The 20,735-nt window shown below is 43.1% G+C and overlaps 1 protein-coding gene across 1 annotated transcript in view; it reads left to right on the top strand.

Moving 5' to 3' along the window:
- Window positions 1-20,735, top strand: part of IRF5 (interferon regulatory factor 5) — a 149,196-nt gene that overhangs the window by 81,930 nt on the left and 46,531 nt on the right. Inside the window, exons 3-6 of the mRNA XM_078677790.1 lie at window positions 4,308-4,497; window positions 8,385-8,434; window positions 16,971-17,004; window positions 18,761-19,066. Coding sequence (XP_078533916.1) covers window positions 4,308-4,497; window positions 8,385-8,434; window positions 16,971-17,004; window positions 18,761-19,066 — 580 coding nt within the window. The remainder of the gene's footprint in view (window positions 1-4,307; window positions 4,498-8,384; window positions 8,435-16,970; window positions 17,005-18,760; window positions 19,067-20,735) is intronic.

Below are 20,735 nucleotides of genomic sequence, written 5' to 3'. Positions count from 1 at the left end.
GCCTTTTCAGCTTAATAGATTCAACATCAGAGCAATGCGTTTCTTGAAAAAAAAAACCTGTGAATTAAGTTTAGATAAATGAGACAATACCTTTTGACGCTTGACAGGGTGACCATGACCTCGAACGTTCCACAAAACAAAGTTACACATGATGGTAGGAAGGAAGGATGGGGGACACATGGAGCAGACACATGGTAATGGGATAACTACAAAAAGGGAAATAACAAACAAATACTTTACATGAGAAGGGAACTCCCAACACACTCATATTACTGAGGCATAATACACCTGAATACAAAGAAAATAACAACATGAAGAAAAAATTAGGAGAGACCACTTAGGAATAGAATAGTAGAGAAAGAGAGAGAAAGAGCAAAGAGGCCAGGTAAACCAAATGAAGGAGATAGGAGAGGAAGAAGGGTAAGAAATAAAGAAAAGAAATGAAAAGGTAGACAGATCAAGGCACAGGAGCCTGATCAGAGAAGTAGAAAACAACCAAGACATTTGGGGCGAGGATACACCAGAGAGAGGACACAACCCCACGAGCTGCCAAGGAAGGGACATAAACAGGAAAAAAAAGAAAAGGAAGTAAGAGCGGAACCACAAGAAGAAGAACAGAGATTAGGAGGAAAAAGACCAAGGGAGGCCAAAATAGGCCAAAAAGACATCAAGAAGAACCATAACGAAGATCCAGATAAAAAGAAACATTAGGAAGCAGTGTCCATATTCGAAGGAGAAACACTCTGTAGGTAAGTGCGAAGCGTTTGTGGATAATCAAATGATCTGGTGCGGCCATTATGCGTGAATTTGCAGAAGCACGGATGCAGTATCCCATATTGAATATTCAGCTGTCTCATTAGAGGGCGAAGATTCAGGAATTCCTTGCGTCTGGCGTTCGTGGCAGTCGAAAGATCTTGTGAGATAAAGATGTTATGGCCAGACCACTGGAGACGTCGTTTGAGTCTGGCAGCTTTCAGAACAGACATTAACTCTGTGAACTCTAAAAAAAGCAAGATAATGCCACGAGGTTTGGAGGAGTTGGAGTTTATACGACCAAGACGATGAGCTCTCTGTATATTGAGAGGGTGAGACGCAGGTTGAAGATCCAAAAGTTCCTGTAGGAATTTACGGATGAAAGACACCATATCTGGACCCTCCAAATTTTCCGGAATACCATAAACACGTAGATTATTCCTACGATTACGATTTTCCAAATCCTCTGTGTGAATTTTGAGTTTGTGGATTTCTTGCTCCAGTAATGGGATTTTAACTGAGGCATCTTGAATAACGCCCACACGCTGTTCCAGATTCAAAACTTGCCCTCCATAATCATCCAACGTTCCTCAATTTGCTTAAGTTTTTCATTAGTAGCAGTCATGAACGGTTGGAGACCACGAACTTCCTCAAGAATGGAATCCAGGACAGGGTTTGAGGAAGATGGAATGGGCGAAGGCGGATCATTTTTAGGTCTCTTAGGTTTGGCACCAGTGTGCAACAATTTTGGAGTGTGTGAGTCATTAGCCATAGTGAAAACGTAGAGGTGTGCCAAAAGCAGATCAATACGTGCACAATACAAAACAGAGCTTGCCAATAAGCCTGAAGTGACCTCACAGCTCAACGGTGCTCAAGCAGTAATAAGTATGCGTCAAATTAACAGGTTTGACAAAAGAAGCTCAGGCAGATGATCGAAAATCACTTGAATAACTGACTGAGCACTATGCTGAGAGACCACTAGGAAATGATGCAGGGGTGCACATAGAGTAGTCGTAAAAGATCATAGGAAGCACCTGCCTGATTCAACAACAGTATATTGAGAGACAATAAGGCACATTTCACTTTGCAGGTCACCGTGACATCGAAGGCATGGTAGAAATAAACTTTCTCCTCATGACCAGCATTCCTAAAATGGCGGCCGTAGTTCCTCACATAAAGTATAGGCAAAACGGTGCACACTCAATGGCATGAAGCACCCCGCAAGGAACATCAAAGATACAGGTGAAAAGTAATTGAAGCATGTAGCGCAAGCAAACTAAGGAGGGTGAGAAGCATTGCAGCTGAAGCGTGGGAAGAAATGAATGTGAAAACACTAACGCGGGCTCGGCGGCCAAAATGGCGGCCGCCCACGTCGCAGGAGAGAACAAAATTACCGCCGATAATTAATGTAGACACACTGCAATTAGACCTCCCATATCTGTGTCCTCTGGGTCTCTGCACCTTCCGCCGACGTTACAGCAACTACAGCCATTCGACAAATGGCAAAAGGGGCTCTCACGGCATCCGCGGGTTGAGTCCGTAGCGGAGCTCACGGAGAAGCCGTCCTCTCCCGTTGGCGTGCAAGCCACGCCCCCAAGCGATTGTACAACTGATTTTTGAAAACTAGATGGAAGATAAGGCAAACGGTTTCTCTCAGTACTCCCAACAACAAAAACAGGTAGACATATGCTTAGTGATGTGATCCCAAAAAGAAGCTCTGAGTTAAATATAATGTCATGGTTCTGAGCAGAGTTGGTGAGAAGAAGTGCTACATCCACTTGGTTGAGTATGTGGCTGTGTGAGTGCCTGTGTGAGTCTGTGAGTGGGTGCAAGTGGTTTCTGGGTCTCTGAGTGGATGTAAGAGTGACCGTATGGGTGTGTGAGTGGGTGTATGGACGTGTGAATGGTTGTGTGGGTGTGTGAGTGAGTGGTCTGTGAGTGGATGCATGTGTTTTTTTAATTGGTGTCTGGATCTGTGGATCAGCCGGTATGGGAGCCATGCTGAGCACTGTGGTTTATCCGTGGATCCTTGTGTGCCACGAAAAAACATTTTAGAACATTTCTTGCCCATGAGGGGTCCCTCACATACCCCTCCATCAGTCCCATGGGGTCAGGATACCTCTATCCTGACCCCTTCTAACCTTTTTAGATGTTATTCCCCCCCCCCTGGAAACCGTGGCCCGATTCTCTCAGGTTGCAGCCAGCCAGGCAAGGCATTGTTGTTGGTGCGTAGATCCATGTATCTACTGAGGTGAATCCACGGTTGATCTGCATCTGTAGATATACATAAATATTTTTTTCTTTAATAACTGAAAAACTAGTACACAGATTTACACAAAATTACAAAAAGCACTCTTTTTGGAACAAGATCTAGCTTTCTGCCTAATTTGGTGTAATTCCGTTCAGCGGATCAAGCTGCAGCGGTGTCTAAAATCCCTATGGGAAATTGCATGGAGAAAACGTGTTTGGGACCCCCCTTTTTGTCGGCCCCCACTTGATGAATTACCCTGAAACTTTTTGGACAACAGCTGAAGTGAGTGGCAGACTAGTTTTGAACATTTTATCAATATTATTCAAATGGTGCCAAAGTTAATAGCAAAACAAAAAAAATGTTTTTCCTATGGAAAATAGGTATTTCTTTCTTTATTCCTTTCTCCTAATGTCTTTGTTCATCAAGCATGTTACACAAAACACCCAACTACCAAGCAACATATTCAGCCAGGAAAGTTATATATAGTGCTCCCCCACAAGCATCTGACAGATGTCGGGGTTACCAACATAAAAGTTTTACTCTGCAGCAACATATTTCACTCTGTTAGTGCATATAATATATAATAAGTCTGCTAATAAAATCACATTTTGTGAAGGATTGCCATGTTCCTGCAAACGAGGGATAGACTCCCTCTAAATTCCGTCTGATGGAAGCATCATCAAAGATTATGTAGCTGTCTGCTGGTTTCTGAGGTTCTTCTCCCTGAGTAGCAGGGAGAATCCTCAATGTAAACTTTCAAATGGCCACAATATGGCCCAGTAAGGTAATGCTTGGCATTAACATCCACTGTGATCTCAAGATCACATTTTCAAATCCTAGCAAGGCCAGCTCAGCATTTAATGTGTCCAAGGTCAGCATTCCATGTGTCCAAGGTCTCTGAACTGAGTAGTATTAATTTGGGTAATAGTAGCACCAATTAAATTCCTAATAAAAATAGCAGAAGTGCAGAACCAAGTGCTACATAAAGAACATGTTTTTATTCTTATGAAAAAGCAAAGATTTTTCAGCAGTCAGCCTTCAGAGAAAATGGTGACCCGATCACCTCCGAAATTGGCTGTCACCCTGCTGCTTCCAACATTCTACTGTGACATCACAACCAATCGGGTATGTTCCCTATACACACACTCACTCTGGATTTCATCTGTCTCAACTACCCGCCTGATACTAGCTCCTTGTTATCGCCTTCGAGAATCCTGTACCTACTAAGGACCCACATATTGTATTGATCACAGACAGTGACCCGTTCATTCATGCATTTACTCCCAATGCTCTATCTTTGCAGGCCTGGGCCAAGGAGACTGGCAAGTACCAGGAGGGTGTGGATGAGCCAGACCCTGCCAAGTGGAAGGCTAACCTGCGTTGTGCCTTAAACAAAAGCCGCGAGTTCAAGCTCCTGTATGATGGCACTAAGGAGACACCGATGCAGCCCTTCAAGATCTACGAGGTGTGCGAGATCCAGCAGACCAATGGAGGTACAAGAGGCCGGAGTGTAACAGACAAAAAGCAGTGGGACTGTGACTGGTGAAGATGCTGGAAGGGGAAGGGTGACACCTGTAGGTGTTTTTTTTCTTCTTCCAGGAAGTGGTTAGATAGCCAAGAAAGTTGCAATGAAAGAAATGGGAGCGGGAGATGGGACCGTAGGGTGGGGCATCCTGAACTGCTTTTGGTTTTGGTCTCTTTGGCCGACAAATGTATCATTCAGATGGGTGTGTTGCCAAAATATCGTCAGAGAAATATCGTCTACAAAAATAACGCCCCTTTGGAGTTAATGATATAAAAATGTACACACAATGGGACAATATTTTTGTAAACGGCATTTGAGACACAATATTTATGTCGGACGATATTTCGAAGTATAACATTCTGACATACAGGCAGGTAGATGCCTGGCAGATCATCAGCTGAGGTGAAACTTTCCCCTCAAATGAGTATAAAGTTGAATTCTGAAGTTAAAAGGTACTGGAACGGTGCACATCGTTATAAGTACTGAAATGTCTGGTCGTGTTGTTACTTGGGTTACAGAAATATGTAGCGGAGGTGATGAGAAGTAGGAGGGAGTCCAATAAGAAAGGGGCCTAGGCAGGAGTACGGATGTGGAATGACCCGGAGGTTACATAGTGCCCACAGAAACATCCTAGAAGAAAGACTGAAGGAGGGGAGATAGCGTTGTCTATTCTTTAGTCGAATTAGCATGAAATGGTGACAGGAGTGGGCACAACAGAAACAGAGGCTGATCTTCTTATCGAAGTTGATAGTGGGAAATCTTGCTAATCGTGACATGTCCATCCTTTTCTTAGTATTATTCAAGCTGAAAAGTGGATGCTCGTCGTTGAAAATGAGGCGACATAAATTTGGTGGCGATGCCTTGGTAGATAGGTTAATTTCTTAAATATATTTTTCGAATGGAGACTAAATTATGTAATTTATAATTGTATTGCGGGGGGGGGTAAAGCACTACGAAATATGGGAGGTGGTTCAGAGATATTAAGAATGTTTAATTCCTCAGTGTTCATGAGGCAAGTATAATCCGATACTTATAGTGTTCTAAAATGGGTGTGGCATGAGCTCTGTCATTTGGCATGTGCAGGGATGAAATTTAATACTGTATAATTACCAGTGCACAAGTCCTAAAAAAAGATGTGGGGGGACTAACCAGGGTAGGCAGTATGCAAGTAAAATCATGATGTTTGTCATCACAGCACATAATGGCACGATGCCTGACATTGCATGTGACCTACAGGAAGTGACCTTACTGGAAGTGACATCAGATATTAAGACCTCACACATATGTTTATCAGATATATCATGAGTAATTTTAAGCACATTATGAGATTTAACAAATGAGATCAGGGTTGTGCCAAAAAAGTATCGCAATCCAGATGCAAAATCAGGGCCTCAACTAATACATTTATTTTTTAAGCCCTGCCACAAAGAAATTGGCAATAAGGAGAAGCATGGCTGTAGATCTATTATGCTTAATTGGTTGCAAAGTCTACATTTTAAAATATTTGAAAGTGTTATGGCATCTGCTGTAAAGGTGCCCAGTAAATCTCAGGGAATTGTAATAATGGTGAGATACGTCTGGAGTGTATTGCATTTGTTGGAGAGATCTGTGTTTTGTCAAGTCCCAGATTTAAATCAAAGTAGCATAGCGGGTTATTGAGTCTACTGCAAAGCACATCGGGTAATAGGCAGATGACAGATTGTTTGTTTTTTGTGTAGATAGTAAAGAGTGTTACTGCTTTTAACACAGAGATCCTTTTTGTTACCTGCAGTTCATAAATTGTAATGTAGCACAGTGAGCTGTGAAGTACATGCGACTCCTACACCTTGTAACCCTGTCTCATGTAACTTATCTTGTACATTGATTTACACATATACATGATTTATTTTCAATGTATAATGTGTGTTACATAAAGCATTCTGACACCCTGCATTGGGTTGTTTAGCGCTATAAAAAAATAGTGCTATTGAAATTGTTATTTGTGTCAATACTGAGACAGGCCAATGCATCTGACAGTCTTACAGTGCATGCATCTCTTATATACAGGGACTTAACAAAGGCAAAAGCACGCCTCTCAAGTACTTGTGAAGAGATAACAAGCTGTGTGCCTTTGTTTCCCCTCCGTGACATTTATATTTAAGTGTGAGGTTCCAGACCGCCTTCAGTCGGGATATCCAAACCAAACAAAAGAAGGCCTGATGGCCCTTTAACTTCGCCCCAGCTGGAGGTGAATAAAAAAGCTCCCTGCTGCCTGCATGTTGCTGCTGGGAATGGAAAGCAGGCAACATACAGACGTTGCCGAACGTGTCCCGATGTCTGAAAATTACACCGGGACAAGTTCAGCATACTTCTGTGGGGCCCAACTTCTTGGCAGGGGGGACGGCGTCCACCCTGTGAAAAGGGGGGCTGTGTACCTGCGTGTACCCCCGACTTGTGCCCTGATAATTACACACAGCATGTAAAAGAAGCATAATTGGGAGAAGATGGACGTTACAACCAGATACTAGTTTTGGCATTGCTCAAAATCCACGGTTCTGTACAAGTCAATTAATCTCCTGTGTATTAAAAAAATTAGTGTGACCTTGCGTTTTGTAACTCATGTGAAAAAATGAAGAAAAAAAACGATATGAGACTGAACAGGTTGTGCAGGGAAGGCTACAAGTAAACAATCCTATGTGCCCCTGAATCAGCTGTAAGCAATCATGGGTTCTCTCACAGCCTGATAGGAAAGGAGGTAAACACACTTTACAACAGGGTGGGTACAGTGCTTGCAACCCATGATCAGCATAGCCAAGTGGTCTCCTGAAGTTGAAAAAGACCAGGTTGAAAAGCTTTCCTTGCCATGTGAGGGCTTTCAGCTATATAATGATAAACAGTATAGTTATACCACTGTTCACCCCTAGAGCACCAATCACTAAGCTATGCCCTAATACAAATGCCATAGAGCGCATTAAACTGATCATATCACATACATCTAATACAGCACAAAGCGAGTGAATGGTGCTATCACATCTCTTCCAATGGCACAGACCACCAAGATACGCCAACAAAATCACAATACAATCAAAAATATTTACTTAATTATCACTTACTGCAACAAAACATATTAGACAAAACACCTCTCATGCATACCGTTTCTGACGGTAGGCAATCACATCTCTCCCAAAAGCACTAACTGCTAAAGAGACATCCGCCCACAGGCTAAGTAGTACATGTACACAGAACATGGCACATAGATCCAGTACAACTTTGAGGTGCCACAAAGCCACAACACCAAATACAGATTAACACTTATGACTAGCAAATGTTAAGGCCCTGAAGGCACACATACCTCACACTAAAATCATACACTCATCTCAAAGCGTAATACATTTCCATCTAACTACCTAGCATCATCTAACAATGCAAGTGGTCCGCCTCCATTTGAATCCTACACTCAATCTTGTCATCTCAGATTGGGCATACGTCTGTCTTTGGAACGATCAGAACACTTCATTAAACGACCGGTGAGACTGTGGTATGCACATTTAGGTAGAACCAGGTGGAAAAGCACTTTCAAGATAACCCTTTGTACTGTAAGGCCATGCTAGCCCAACTACGCTTGGATTTTGTTTTATGTGTATCTCAAGTGTACGTGCCAGGAGGGGCAGCTGAAGGAGAATCCTGAAATATGATTCTTGGGATTTTTTTTGCCTCTTTTGTTTTTTACTTGATTTAACATTAATATTACTTGATATCAGATACCTGCATGAAATGTTTTATTCTTTTCTAAGGGCCCTTAAGAAAATAGGACTTCAGAAGCAGGCGGTGATTTTTTAAGATTGATAACTGGATTTTGCTCTTTCTTTGTTGCAGATTCCTTCGCTGGAGATGAATACATCTGCGGCCAAGAAGACGATGAAGAGGTAACATTCTCCAATTGATACCCACTATCTCGCTTCTATCCGTAGAGCTGATGGCTGATGTAGGAAGTCATTCATAACGGAAAAAGGATGTTTGAGGGAGCCCTTCCTCCCAGTGGTTTTTGTTTCATCTTCTTAGTCTAGCATGCAATGAGGAGGTAGTCTGTAGATAATCCAAGGAGGATGTGGGTAGAAGTCGTGGTTAAGCAGGGTTTGAAGCAGGGACTCTTTTTATGACCAACATCTGAAAAGCCTTCAGAAGCGCCCATGCAGGGGTAAGAGGAAGGGCGACTGAGCGAGTTCTCCTGTCTAGTACAACAACAGCTGTTACTTTGGGCCATAATTAGTGGTGGTACCAGAATAAAGTGGGCCAGCTGCCCCTTCCCCTCACTGCATGGAAGGTGAACAATATAACACTGGCAAACGACTTGCATGTTGCTGGGCTACTTTTAGATACGAGCTCAAGTAAACAGCCGACCTATTTTAAAGGGAAGGTTTTACATATGGGTAAATGTTGTCATTTAAGGAATTTAGCAACGTGTTTAGATAAGTTCCCATCAATTTAAGCAACACGTATGTATATGACAGGAAAAATATTTTTTGCAAACAAACGACTAACATATTGAGAAATGTTATTGTTTTGCTGCCATTTTTTAGATTTCTGTATTTTACAACAGTAAGTACCACTACCTAAATTGACAGGTGTGAATAGTAAATATGGAATTCAGTGAACTCAAAACATTCATCCTACGTCCGCTCCAGTCAGAGGGGATAACATGGCCAGTCAAAGAGGGCAGTTCATTGGTGATGAGAGAGGGGAGGCACCGAAACGGCAGGCCACACATATTTTTAAAGATGATCAGAGAGTCAAGTAGGAAACGGAAAGCTATGAAGAGATGCCAGAGTTGTGGGAAGCTGGCAGATTTTTAAGAGAGGATGACAGAAAAAATCGTTTTAGTTGTTGGAAGCTGGAATATGCATCTACCTTTAGCTGGGGAAATGTGTTAGGGAAAAGGTAGGAATCCGAGATTACAACCAGGTGACGGGCAGAATGGGAGAGTGGCACTGATGAAGAAACACAATTGTTGTGGAGGGAACACATGTCTGAATGAAAAACTGTGAAAAAGAGAATAAAAAGTTACTTTTCTTCGATAAAGATCTTTCTGGTGGTTACTCTACGTAGCCACAGATTTCTCACCTTTTAAATATTCTGCAGGTATCAGCCTGGATCCAGAAACTTTAAAAAGCAGTCCTATTGGGCACCTGTAGGCGGTGTTGTACAGCTCCGCACCAATGTAGTGCCACTCTGGAAGTCACGAGCGGAGTTGCATATAAGCGCCACCCATGCGCATTGATGTCAGGTGCTTTCTAGACTGTCCGCCCATTACTTGTGTGCAGATCTAAAAAATCAGGACCTTTTTAGATGTGTAAAGAATCCAGTTCACACAATGGGAAACCAAGAGTGTCAGTGAGGAATCTGTAGTCAGTTAGATAAAGTAGACACCAGAAAGATTGTTACAGAAAGTAAGTAACTAACTCATGCCAAATGGTACTGCAGGAGCAAGTGGGCAAAATGTCCTTCTCGATGGACCTGACTGTCCAGGCAGTAGTGCTATGTGTGTACTGATACCCACATAGCCGCTTGATAGATGTCCAAGACAGGCACTCCATGTGCTAATGCAATGGTAGCAGCTTTGTTCCTGATGGAATGAGCCCACAAGCTTTCTGGGGACTCCTTATTAGCCAGTACATAGCAGATCTTTGTGCAGAGAACAATCCATGACGAGATGCTCCTTTTTTGCACTGCCTTGTCCTTCTTTGCTCTTGAAAATCATGCTAAGAGCTGATTGTCCACTCAATGCACCTTTGTACGACCGATAGAGAAGATTAGTGCCCTCTTAGAGTCAAGACGATGGAGTCACTCTTCCTCCTTAGAGGCATGAGGTGTAGCAAAGAATGCCAGAAGGTTGATCGTCTGGGCTGCCTTACATGAAAAGTAGTGATCACATTTGAAAAAACAGAAGCTCGGGTCTTCAACACTGACTTTCGCCCGGGAAGGACGAGGTATAAAATGGGTCAATAGAGAGCCTTCACAATGCTTATATGTCTAGCCAATGATATGGCGATGGAAATAAAACGGTCTTAAAAATCAGAGTCTTCAAAAGACAACTGTACAGCAGCTCAAGAGGGGTTCACATAAAAAGTGAGGACTAGAACGATGCCCAAATCCTACTGAGGCATCACAAAGGGTTTAGGCGGAAACAAATGCTGCCAACCTTTCAAAAATCTAATCACAAATAATGTAGGCTGATCCAGCAACCTCAAAAAGTTGAAAGAGGTGATAAGTAGCCCTTACTAGTACCCAGAGCAAGTCCTTGCTTGGCTAACAAGAGAACACACACAACTTCCGACAGCTTTACCTCTAATGGGTCAATTTGTTGGGTGCTGAAATAATCCACAAATGTATCTCAACAACCAAAGTACACTGATTTTCTGGATGCAGTCCTTGCTGTCAAGTTGGCATCAACGACCTCCGGTGGCAGGTCGAAGGCAACTACCGTCGCTAAATCTCCAACCATTGAGATGTACATTGTGCATGCCTGGGTGCATCAGTCTATCCTGCTGTGGCAGAAGATCCTCCAAAAGCAGTATATTGATAGGTGGAGAGATACCCAGGATTCCAGATATGATACGCTCCTGACCCAATGTGTTACCACTTGGATGACTTGCACCTGGTTGTTCCTGATCTTCCTCACAACCTGGAGCAGGAGAGGCAGTGGCAGGAAGGCCTACAAGAGTCCTGCACTTTACTCTGAGCCGAAGGCTCTTTCAGAGAGAGAGCTGCTTAGGAAACTTCAAAGAGTGAAATTGATGACACCGCGTGTTCTCAACAGTGGTGAAAAGATTGAGACCGGATTCTCCACATTGCTGGAAGATTCCCTGTCTCACTTCTGGGTGCACTGGCGTTCCTGATTCACTAAGCATCTGCAGCTGAGTTCATCCACCTTGGCACTCAAAGATCCCGCAAAGGAACTACCTTGGCGGTCCAGCCACTTCCAGGGGCATTAACTTTCCTGACACAGGGCCCAGGACCCCACTCCGCACTGCTTGTTGAATTAGAAAATGGCAGTGGTGTTGTCTATGAGCACCTATACTACCCTTTCTTTGATGGTGGACAGGAAAACCTTCAACACCAACCAAATAACTGTCAACGCCAACAAATGATGTGGAGCCGAGTCACCACAGGCCTCTGATCTCCACAGCTTCTCAGTGGCCTCCCCTGCCTAGTAGTGATGCACCCTTGACCATTGACAGCTGTGGGTGGAGGAAGGAGAGGAATCTGCCACTGACTTAGTCACAGTCCAGTAGCCACTACTGCAGTACTTTACCCCCCACCTCAGCAATCTGCAATACAGTCTGACAAATTCCCCTGATGTGGTGTCCACATGGATTTGAGGTCCCCTACAGAGCCGACGTGTGCCATCTGGTGTGTTTGGCCAGCAGGATGTAGGAAGCCAACAACCCCAAGAGCCTCAGAGGCATCTGTACCAAGATCCAGGACCGCTTAAACAGTAGGATCATAGCCCGAATTATCAGGGCTCTCTGCTCCGGGAGAAAGGCACAAAATCACTCCATATCTAGAATAGGTGCGATGAATGTGAGTGTCTGCGAAGGAGCCAGGTGTGACTTCAGCATGTTGATAGTGCACCCCAACAATGTTAGGAGGTTCACTGAAGTCTGGAAGAAGGTAATGACAGGCCAGAGTGAGCCCGCCTTCATCAGCAAGTAATTGAGTTAAAGGAAGACTGGTACCTCCAAACTCCAAAGGTTTGCTGTGACCACCGCCATAACTTTCCTGAACTCCCAAGGGGCGCTGGTGAGGTAAAAAAGGAGCACTGTGAACTGAAAATGCTCCTGGCCCACAATAAATTGCAGGTAGCGTGTGTGGGCCTGCAGGATGGTGATATAGAAATAGGCATCCTGCATGTTCAACACCACCATATAGTCTCCAAGCTCTAGGGCAGACAAGACCTGGACTAGCGTGAGCATCTTTAATTTGCCCTTGTGCAGGAAGACATTGACAGCAGTAACACCCAGTTCATACTTCCAACGCCAGAACCGTCTGTATGGCTCCTTTAGAAAAAAGGACCAGCACTTCCTCCTGCAAGATGGACAGGTGATCCACCATCATCCGCTCTGATGGTCGTGCATTGTGCAGCAGGTTAGAGAGAAATGGGAGGGCGTAGCCCATTGTACAATTTGAAGGACCACTTGCCTGAAGTGAAAGCCTGCCACCCATAGAGGAAACATCAGATCCTGCCTCTGACAGGGTGGTGACTGTATGCTGACAAGGACACACTAAAGTGGTCTTGCGCTGCTGGAGGGGCAGAGGATTAAGCTGCACAGTGTCCCTGTTGTTCAAAACATTGTCTCTAAGCACTGTGGCCATGGCCAAAAAGGGCTGAAAGGCCTGTTGGAATGCTGGCGGAGTCTGCCGCTGGCAAAATGGAAAACCTCTACTCTAGCCACAGAGAGGGTCAAACAGTCTGGTTGGGGAAAAATGTGTTTCACAGATGTTTCTATTTGTTTCAGTCCACGTTCAGGTGAAGCAGTAGGGAAAGCATTGGGATTAACTTTGCTCAAGGGCATTTGTACCAGAAGCTCTCTGGTGGTTGGTGTTGAGTGAGAAAGGCTGGGTCACCTGGTGCAGGGCAATGGTGAGGAGCAACCTGCTGTTAACTGGTGGACCTGAACAAGTTTTTGACTAAGTGCTCAAAAGAGTGTCTGTAAAGGCCTCATTAAATGGTAACTGTGGCTCTATGGGAGACTGAACAGGTTGCAGTACTTCTTTTAAAACAGTATTCTTTACTTCCTTGGTGGGTAGCTGTAAATCAAGAACTTCTGCTGCCCTTGGCATGACCACAGCGAAAGGGATGGCTCTGCTTGTTACTTCCAGAAGGGATCGAAGTCTGCGCGGAGCAACTCAAAAAACCTACCAGCCTGCAGCACTACTGCTTTTAAATATTCTGGATCCAGTCTGACACTTGGAGAATATTTACAAAGTGAGGAATCTGTGATTAGAAGTATCCACCAGAATTTTGGTTTTATTAAAATTGAAGTGTAAAGATGAGTGATTGATAAGGGATGGATTACAAAAGAGCAGAAAGGGATAACATCTTGGAGTTTGAGGTTCAAAGTACATAAGTGAAGAGTGCCCTGGTTGTTTTCAGAATATAAGCATGAAAAAAACTGAAGGAGGTCACCTTGAGGACCAACAACAACCTGCCTTCTAACCTGGTTACCGATATGTCCCCTGACCCTATCCTATACCACATTATCTCTTATCTGCCTCATCCCTGGTTTGTCCACATGTGACCAGTCACTCCTTGCTCTGTTTCCCTTAGTACACTGAAATACAGCCTCCACTAATTGTCTTGGCTCTTCTGTGGTCATGATCGGTTTTGAACCTTCACCAAAAACGGCTACCTCGTGTGTTCGTACAAACCTCTGGCCCTTACCACTCAATATCAAATGGCTCACATATTCTCTCATTGTTGTCCAATGAGCCACAGGTCTGGGTTTGTCTGATTTTTAATAATTCACTCTCTTCACTTTGAAAGTGCTCTGTCAAATAGTAGGAGTCTTAAAGAACACACCTACTGTTAGTCATCATTTGACTGGTCAAGTTACTCCAATCTGCCGACTCAGTTTGCAAACTTCACATTACAAGCAGATGAATGGAAGCAACCTTAAAGTGACCCATTTCTTCACATTGATAGGTAGAACTGGACAAGAGATAAACTGTCATCGGGTAGGAAGACGTAGAAAAGTCAAACCCGGTATGAACACATTAAGATTACCAAAAATTTACCGATCCACAGACCCGGAGCATAGACCTGGAGGTCCTAATCTGAGAAAATTAAAAACTGGCAAAGTGTGAACTGATGGCAGGAAGACTATGGAGCTAAAGGCCCCACCAGAGATTTCTAAAAAAGGTTTTAAAGGGAAGTTAGCATACTTTTGCCAAGATGAGAAAATGACATTCACTCTTAAAAGAAAAAAAAAATCCCATTTAAAAACCTCTGTTAAAGAGGCAACGTTACAATCCAAAAACAAAAAAGACACGCCGACATTGGCCAGTTATGTTGAGATAAGTAACCATGAAGCCCCCAATATCCTGCTCATGGCATCATATATATCACAGATGGGATCAAAAATGATATTATTGACATCATTACTGACATCCCGTCATCGTTGCCATTATTGATGGCATCACTGCAGTCTTGTACTGAGCATGGAGCCTTACTAAAAGCCAATTCATCTGTCTATGATGTACAGGACTGAGACAGAGGAGGGCTTCTTCGCGCTCTGAGGGAGGATGGCTCAAGTGAAGTGAAGGTGAATTCTACTAAGCAGAGTTCATTTGAAAGGCTTGCCAAAGTTTTTCCATAGTTGAAAGGCTTCACTAAAAGCTGATAAGACTACTTATTACCACTGTTGATGGATCTTTCCTGGAAACAATAATACTGGGCGCTATGCCACATCAGCCATGGTTGTCAGCACTTAGTATTACAATGTTGTGGATTGAGCAGATTACTCATGTATGATGTATGCCCAATGTATGGCTAGGGTGTAAACCTACACCAAGTTGAGCAAGTATTGCTGGGCATCATGGGAATTAAGGTTAATAATAAAATATACTGGTAGCATTTGAGGATTTGTGGGTGTACAAAGTAGCAGTCCGATAACCAGATACTGGTTTTTGCTTATTTAAAATTCAAATACAAGCTGAAAGGAAGAGAAAGTATGAGATATCACAAGCTGGAAACTTGTGTCAAGCAAAGGGTAGATTCCAAACGTGTTGTACCGATAACCTACAAATCATACCCTTAGAGAAGGACGACTTGAAAAACATTCTAGTCCACACTGAAGAATGAAATAAACACTCACTGAAGAAAGGAGATATATGAAATTTCATCCAGGTAGATTTATTCGCTAGAGGGATTAAATAATATTATTTCATTAATGTCTATCGCACGTAAAAATGTACAAGATGCCGAAATGCCATTGGTTAAGATGGGAAAGAGCTAGAGATTATAACACACTTCACCACTCAAGAGGAAGGGCTTTACATTTGTAGGAATATATGATTTATCTATGATGAATTTATATCACTCTGATGCTAAATGAAATAACTTTCTGTCGTTATGGGTTCCTCATACATATTTTAGAGAATAGAGGTCTAAACTTAGGCCTTCTGCTCTGGACACAGCAAACTGTTTTAGAAGCAAACGCTGTGCATACATGTGATATTTGTATTGCCAAAAAGCAGCAAAGACAAAGATGCAGTCAATTAGTGCCTGTCGAAGAAGCAAGGGTCTGACAGTGAACTTCGTCATGATGTACTGTTCTTTAAATAGGTATGACTTCAGAGCGTTCCTAAATTGGGGAAGGCTTAGGACAGGCCTGATGGATCAAGGGATGTTTTTACAGATCCTGTGTGCATAAATGGAGAAAACATGTCTGTTTTGTTTTTTTGGGAGTTTGCTTTTCTTCTCCAGTTTGATGGTGTCATCGTTCTGGGTATGTCTAGGGCAACTAAGTAGCAAGCTTGTCAGCCAGACATGTGGGGGTATTTTTGTGATAGCTTTGTCGATTTTGCAGTTGGTATTGAAGAGAGTTAGGGCTGCTAAGGGAAGTCAGGGGAGTTCCATCAGAGTGGGATGATGTAGTCATATTTCTTCAGACCCATGATGAATTGTGCTGCAGTCTGTAGGATGCCTTTAATGGGGGCCAGTGTGCAGTTCGAGAAGCAGTGGAGCAGGGTGTTGGCACCACTGCGATGCAAGAGTGGTAGGACAGCACTGAAATCCCTTTCTTGTTGATGTTTTTCTTGAGGACGAAGTTGAAGCCCCGGGTGAATCAGAGTGACCTAGCGTTGTTGACCGAGGTTTGGACTAGCTGTTGACTGTTCACGGCAAATACTAAAACCTGTTTTGAGGGGTTGTTGTGCTTTAAGTAGTCACAGATCATCCAGTACTGGAACATAATTTTGAGAGTCTAGAAACACAAGCAGACTCATTGGTAAGAAGCCTTGACAAATGGAATGATGAATCTTGCACAATACATTGCAACGATCACAAACCAGATTGGTTCCAGTTTGATAGGTTTTATACAAACAGTAATACTAAATGAATCTTGAATGGGGACACTCTTTGATGCAGAGCTAGTTAGACAGCTGTTCGATCAGGGAAATATTTAATATTGGATATTTTTAATATAACTAATAGGCGTAATTTTACATGTACATTATAAAATGGCACAAAGACACAGTTTGAAAGTGTGTGCTTCCCAGCATGTAACAGGAGCACACATTATTTGTTTATCTGTTGTATTGTATTTGCACCCTTCCTTCATGCACAATACAACACACTCCAATAGCGCCTAAAAGGATAGCATGCAAACTAAATGCATGTAATAATAATAACAACAGTAATATATAGTTTGTAACCTCTCTCTTTTAACTCTGTTTTTATAGCTCCAGCAGATGCTTCCCAACCTGCGTTTAATTGGTAAGTTTGTACTTTGGCGCCATTGGGTCCTTCGCCGGTGGTTTGTAAGGTCTAATAAATGAAATGATGGAGAAGGAGCTGTGCGGTGGCTGGAGGAAGATTGAGGGCACCCACTTGGCATGGTGGCGTGTGGGTGCTGGATGCTCAATAGAGCAATTCGGTGATCTGATTTTTACAGATCACGAATCACTTACGCCACAAACTGGCGGTCAAATGTTTCTTTTCCTGGTTAGGTTTTCCCACAGTTTTATCCGTATTCAAAAGAGAGCTCATGGCAGGGTTTTGTGCTACCATAACTCATACCAGACACAACCCCAGAGTTTAATTTATAGAAGCCGAAGATGTGTGCCTCTACCCCATCCATCCATCTATGTAGCTGATGGCAGTGGAAATGTGGCCAAACACGTTATTTAAAAGAACTGAACTAATAAACAACTCTGTTAATAGTCACACGTACTCTTCAAAGTGAATTAAACCCTTGCATCCTGGGTTTTGTTGAATGTATGACTTTTTAAACCATACATGTAGGAAAGTGGTGATGCCATAAACCATTTATGCAAATTCCCAGAGTACAATATGCCATTTAATATCATTGAGAGGGAGAGCAGGAATATCTCTCTCTCTTCTTTTTTTTTTTTTTTTTTTTTTTGCAGAGTTTTATATAGCGCGAACTAGAACCGAACCGAATCAGTTATCAGAGCGCTTTACATAGCACCAGTTACGTTACACTCTATTTTACGTTACGTTATTCTCTCTCTCTCTCTCTCTCTCTCTCTCTCTCTCTCTCTCTCTCTCTCTCTCTCTCTCTCTCTCTCTCTCTCTCTCTCTCTCTCTCTCTCTCTCTCTCTCTCTCTCTCTCTCTCTCTCTCTCTCTCTCTCTCACATATATGATTGATGTGAGGTGATTAAATGAGTGAATGAAAGTATGCTTTTGTTTTGTGAATGATTTTAAAGGTTGATACCTACATAAGTACTCGAGTAGATTGGCTGGTTGATTTTTTGTTGGGTGTATGTTGTTCTGAGTAGACAAATCACTCTAGCCTCTAGCTTAGTCAGTATGTTAATAGATCCAACAACATATATGTTATTTTATTTAGTTATTATTTGTGCAGTTTTCTGCATGTCACATTACAGCTTCTGAGTGTTTTTCTCATTGGAAGGGAAGTTGGAGTAACAAAGAAGACTATGAGCAAGAGATATGACAAAAAAAGAACTGAAATGAAGGGGAGTGCTTTGTCGTTTAGAGTTTTTCTAACAGCTGTGATAAGAAAGGGAGTGTAAGGGGTGCCTTGTGAATTCAAAAACCTCACACAAAACAAGTGGTAATGAGAACTTGAGCTCGAACGTCTAGGCATGTGGTGCAAAAGCAACATATTCAAAAGGTAGTCCAGGGTTCAATCCGATGCATGCTTTATAGAGTAAGTGTGTGGATGATTGAATCTGTGGTTGCCTTGAGTGGAGTTGGGCTGGTGTGTGAGTGTATCGAATTATTATTGCAAGTAGGGCTGGATAGCAAAAAAGAGTCCTTGAATAGATTGGCCAGTGAATCGATGGATTGCTTTTGTTTGTTTGAAAGACTGGGTGAGTAGGCACTGTGATCATTTTGGCTGAGCAGATAAGCCAATTAAATACTTGCCAGATGGATGGTTTTCTGCGTGGATGGAGGATTTGTTTGATAAGTGGGTGGACGAAACCTCAGATTCCCTGCATTATTGCCTAATTATGTTTTTCCTCATATTTTTTGATTGAATTGTAGATAACCCTCCTCCGTACACTTATACGAAGCAGGAGGTGCAGTTTGGAATCTCATGTTGTAATGGACCCTTTCCTTCAGAGTCCCTTCCTCCCAACATGGCTGCCGTGGCCCCCACCACTGCACCCCCACTAAACCTTGCAGGGGACAAGCATCCATCACAGAACCTTGTTGGACCACCCAGACACATTCCATTAACAGAACTCATCCCACTGGGTCCCATCGAGAGCATTCCGGATGTCAACATACCACTGGTCAACGCACCCCAGTTCATCCCAGACCTGCTCATCAGTCCACATATGCTTCCACGTAAGTTTCTTCTGCATGGGTTTTCACAAATATTTGCTTTCAGTTCAATAGTCGTCTACGGGCAGACTAGCCATTCAAGAGAGCTGGGATATATTGCAACAGGTTGTTGTCTCTGAAAGTTAGCAACTCGCATCAGCCTGATGTACAAGTAGGGGAACCTCCTATATTTGCTATAATCCAGTCAATCTCGGTCTATTCACAATATCACACCAGTGAAAACCAACCCTCTGTGTCGTCCAAGTTATTTTGTAAATTCATTTTCCTGTTTTATTTCATGACTTGGTCAAGGGAGTGTAGCTGCAAAAACATGCATATATATAATGTATCCTGTATCTAAGCAGTCCAAAAGTATCCGCTCATGTATCTGTCTTAATAAATACAATGTGTTTAATATGGTACTTCCTGTAGTCAGTCTCGGTAGATCTGCTGTGGGCAATAACAGGCTACAGCCTACAGTAGCTGTGTTCAAGTAGTACACAGTAGCACTCTCAATACCCAGTGACTGCAAGTCGTGCTGGTGATGCATTGAACAGAGGCAGGAACATGCAGCACCGGCCCAATGTATCTAATAATCGACGTGCATTTGCATTGGTTCACCCTGCACAAGGCAATACATTGAACAACAGAGACATAGTGGTGATGCAGGCAGCTGAACCTGGGAATTCAACACCTCAGCATAGAAACATAAAACTTAGCAGCTGATGACAAGAAAAGAGCCTCTGGTCTATTTAACGAGCACCTGTCTTTGTCTACTTCTAACAGAGAAAATATTTTGTCTTTGTATTTTCCTAGCTTTCTTTGTGCTTTTCTTCAATGGTTCTGTCTCGGTCCCTTTCTGAATTCATGTTTTGAATTGCTCTCTGCTACTGCTGCTGGGAGGCCCTCATGGGTATTGAATTCACACTTCATGAAAAAAGGGGCTTCTGCCAATAGTAACTGTAGGAGAGTAGGGTCTGCAATCCTATGATCACCCAGATTTTTTGCTTTTTGCTGCACTGGTTTACGACTTTCCCTGGCTGTGGGCCTGCTAATCAGACCCACAGCCTAGCTGTTCTCTCTATCCAAATTGTACTCAGGTACTGAATTGGCACTGGGCCCTCTCCAAGTCCCTGTACCCAGGGCTGAGGTGCACCCAGAAGTCTCCCAGGGGCTGAAGCATGTATTGTGCCACCCCTGGATTGACTAACTAAAACTGACACAACTGGCTGCACGACAGCTGGGGCAAGGTGGTGTACTCACCCTTTGCTTTAGATATAGTATACCTATATCTAACCCTAAAATGGACACACAGATCCCCTATCAGTCACTCCTATGGCAGGCCTTAACAATCCTGAAGGCAGAGTGCTTGGAATCGTGTGAGATGGTGCTCTGGCATGAGCTGAGCCTGTCTACGGCTTTCGGGATCCATCCCTTAGCCGTTTCCATGATATCGCATACCATATACTCTTAAGTGCATTATAATCCTCGCGGTTATGTGCCAACTCTGGTATCGCTTTATCAAAACATGTCGAGTAAGGTGTCATACGAATTGGAATACTAACCCCTCGCCAATTCTGGCGACGGGGTTAGCATTCCACCCTTCTAGAGGGACACGACATGCATGTAACCTATAACCCGGTTAAAAGTCAGACAGAGCCTTAGCATCCACAAAATGGATGCTGCCACCGAG

This window comes from Lissotriton helveticus, chromosome 1_1 (assembly GCF_964261635.1).
Source record: "Lissotriton helveticus chromosome 1_1, aLisHel1.1, whole genome shotgun sequence".
NCBI classification, from domain to species: Eukaryota; Metazoa; Chordata; class Amphibia; order Caudata; family Salamandridae; genus Lissotriton; species Lissotriton helveticus.
Note: the sequence above shows the minus strand (reverse complement) of the source record. Positions and strands in the feature narration are given on the sequence as shown.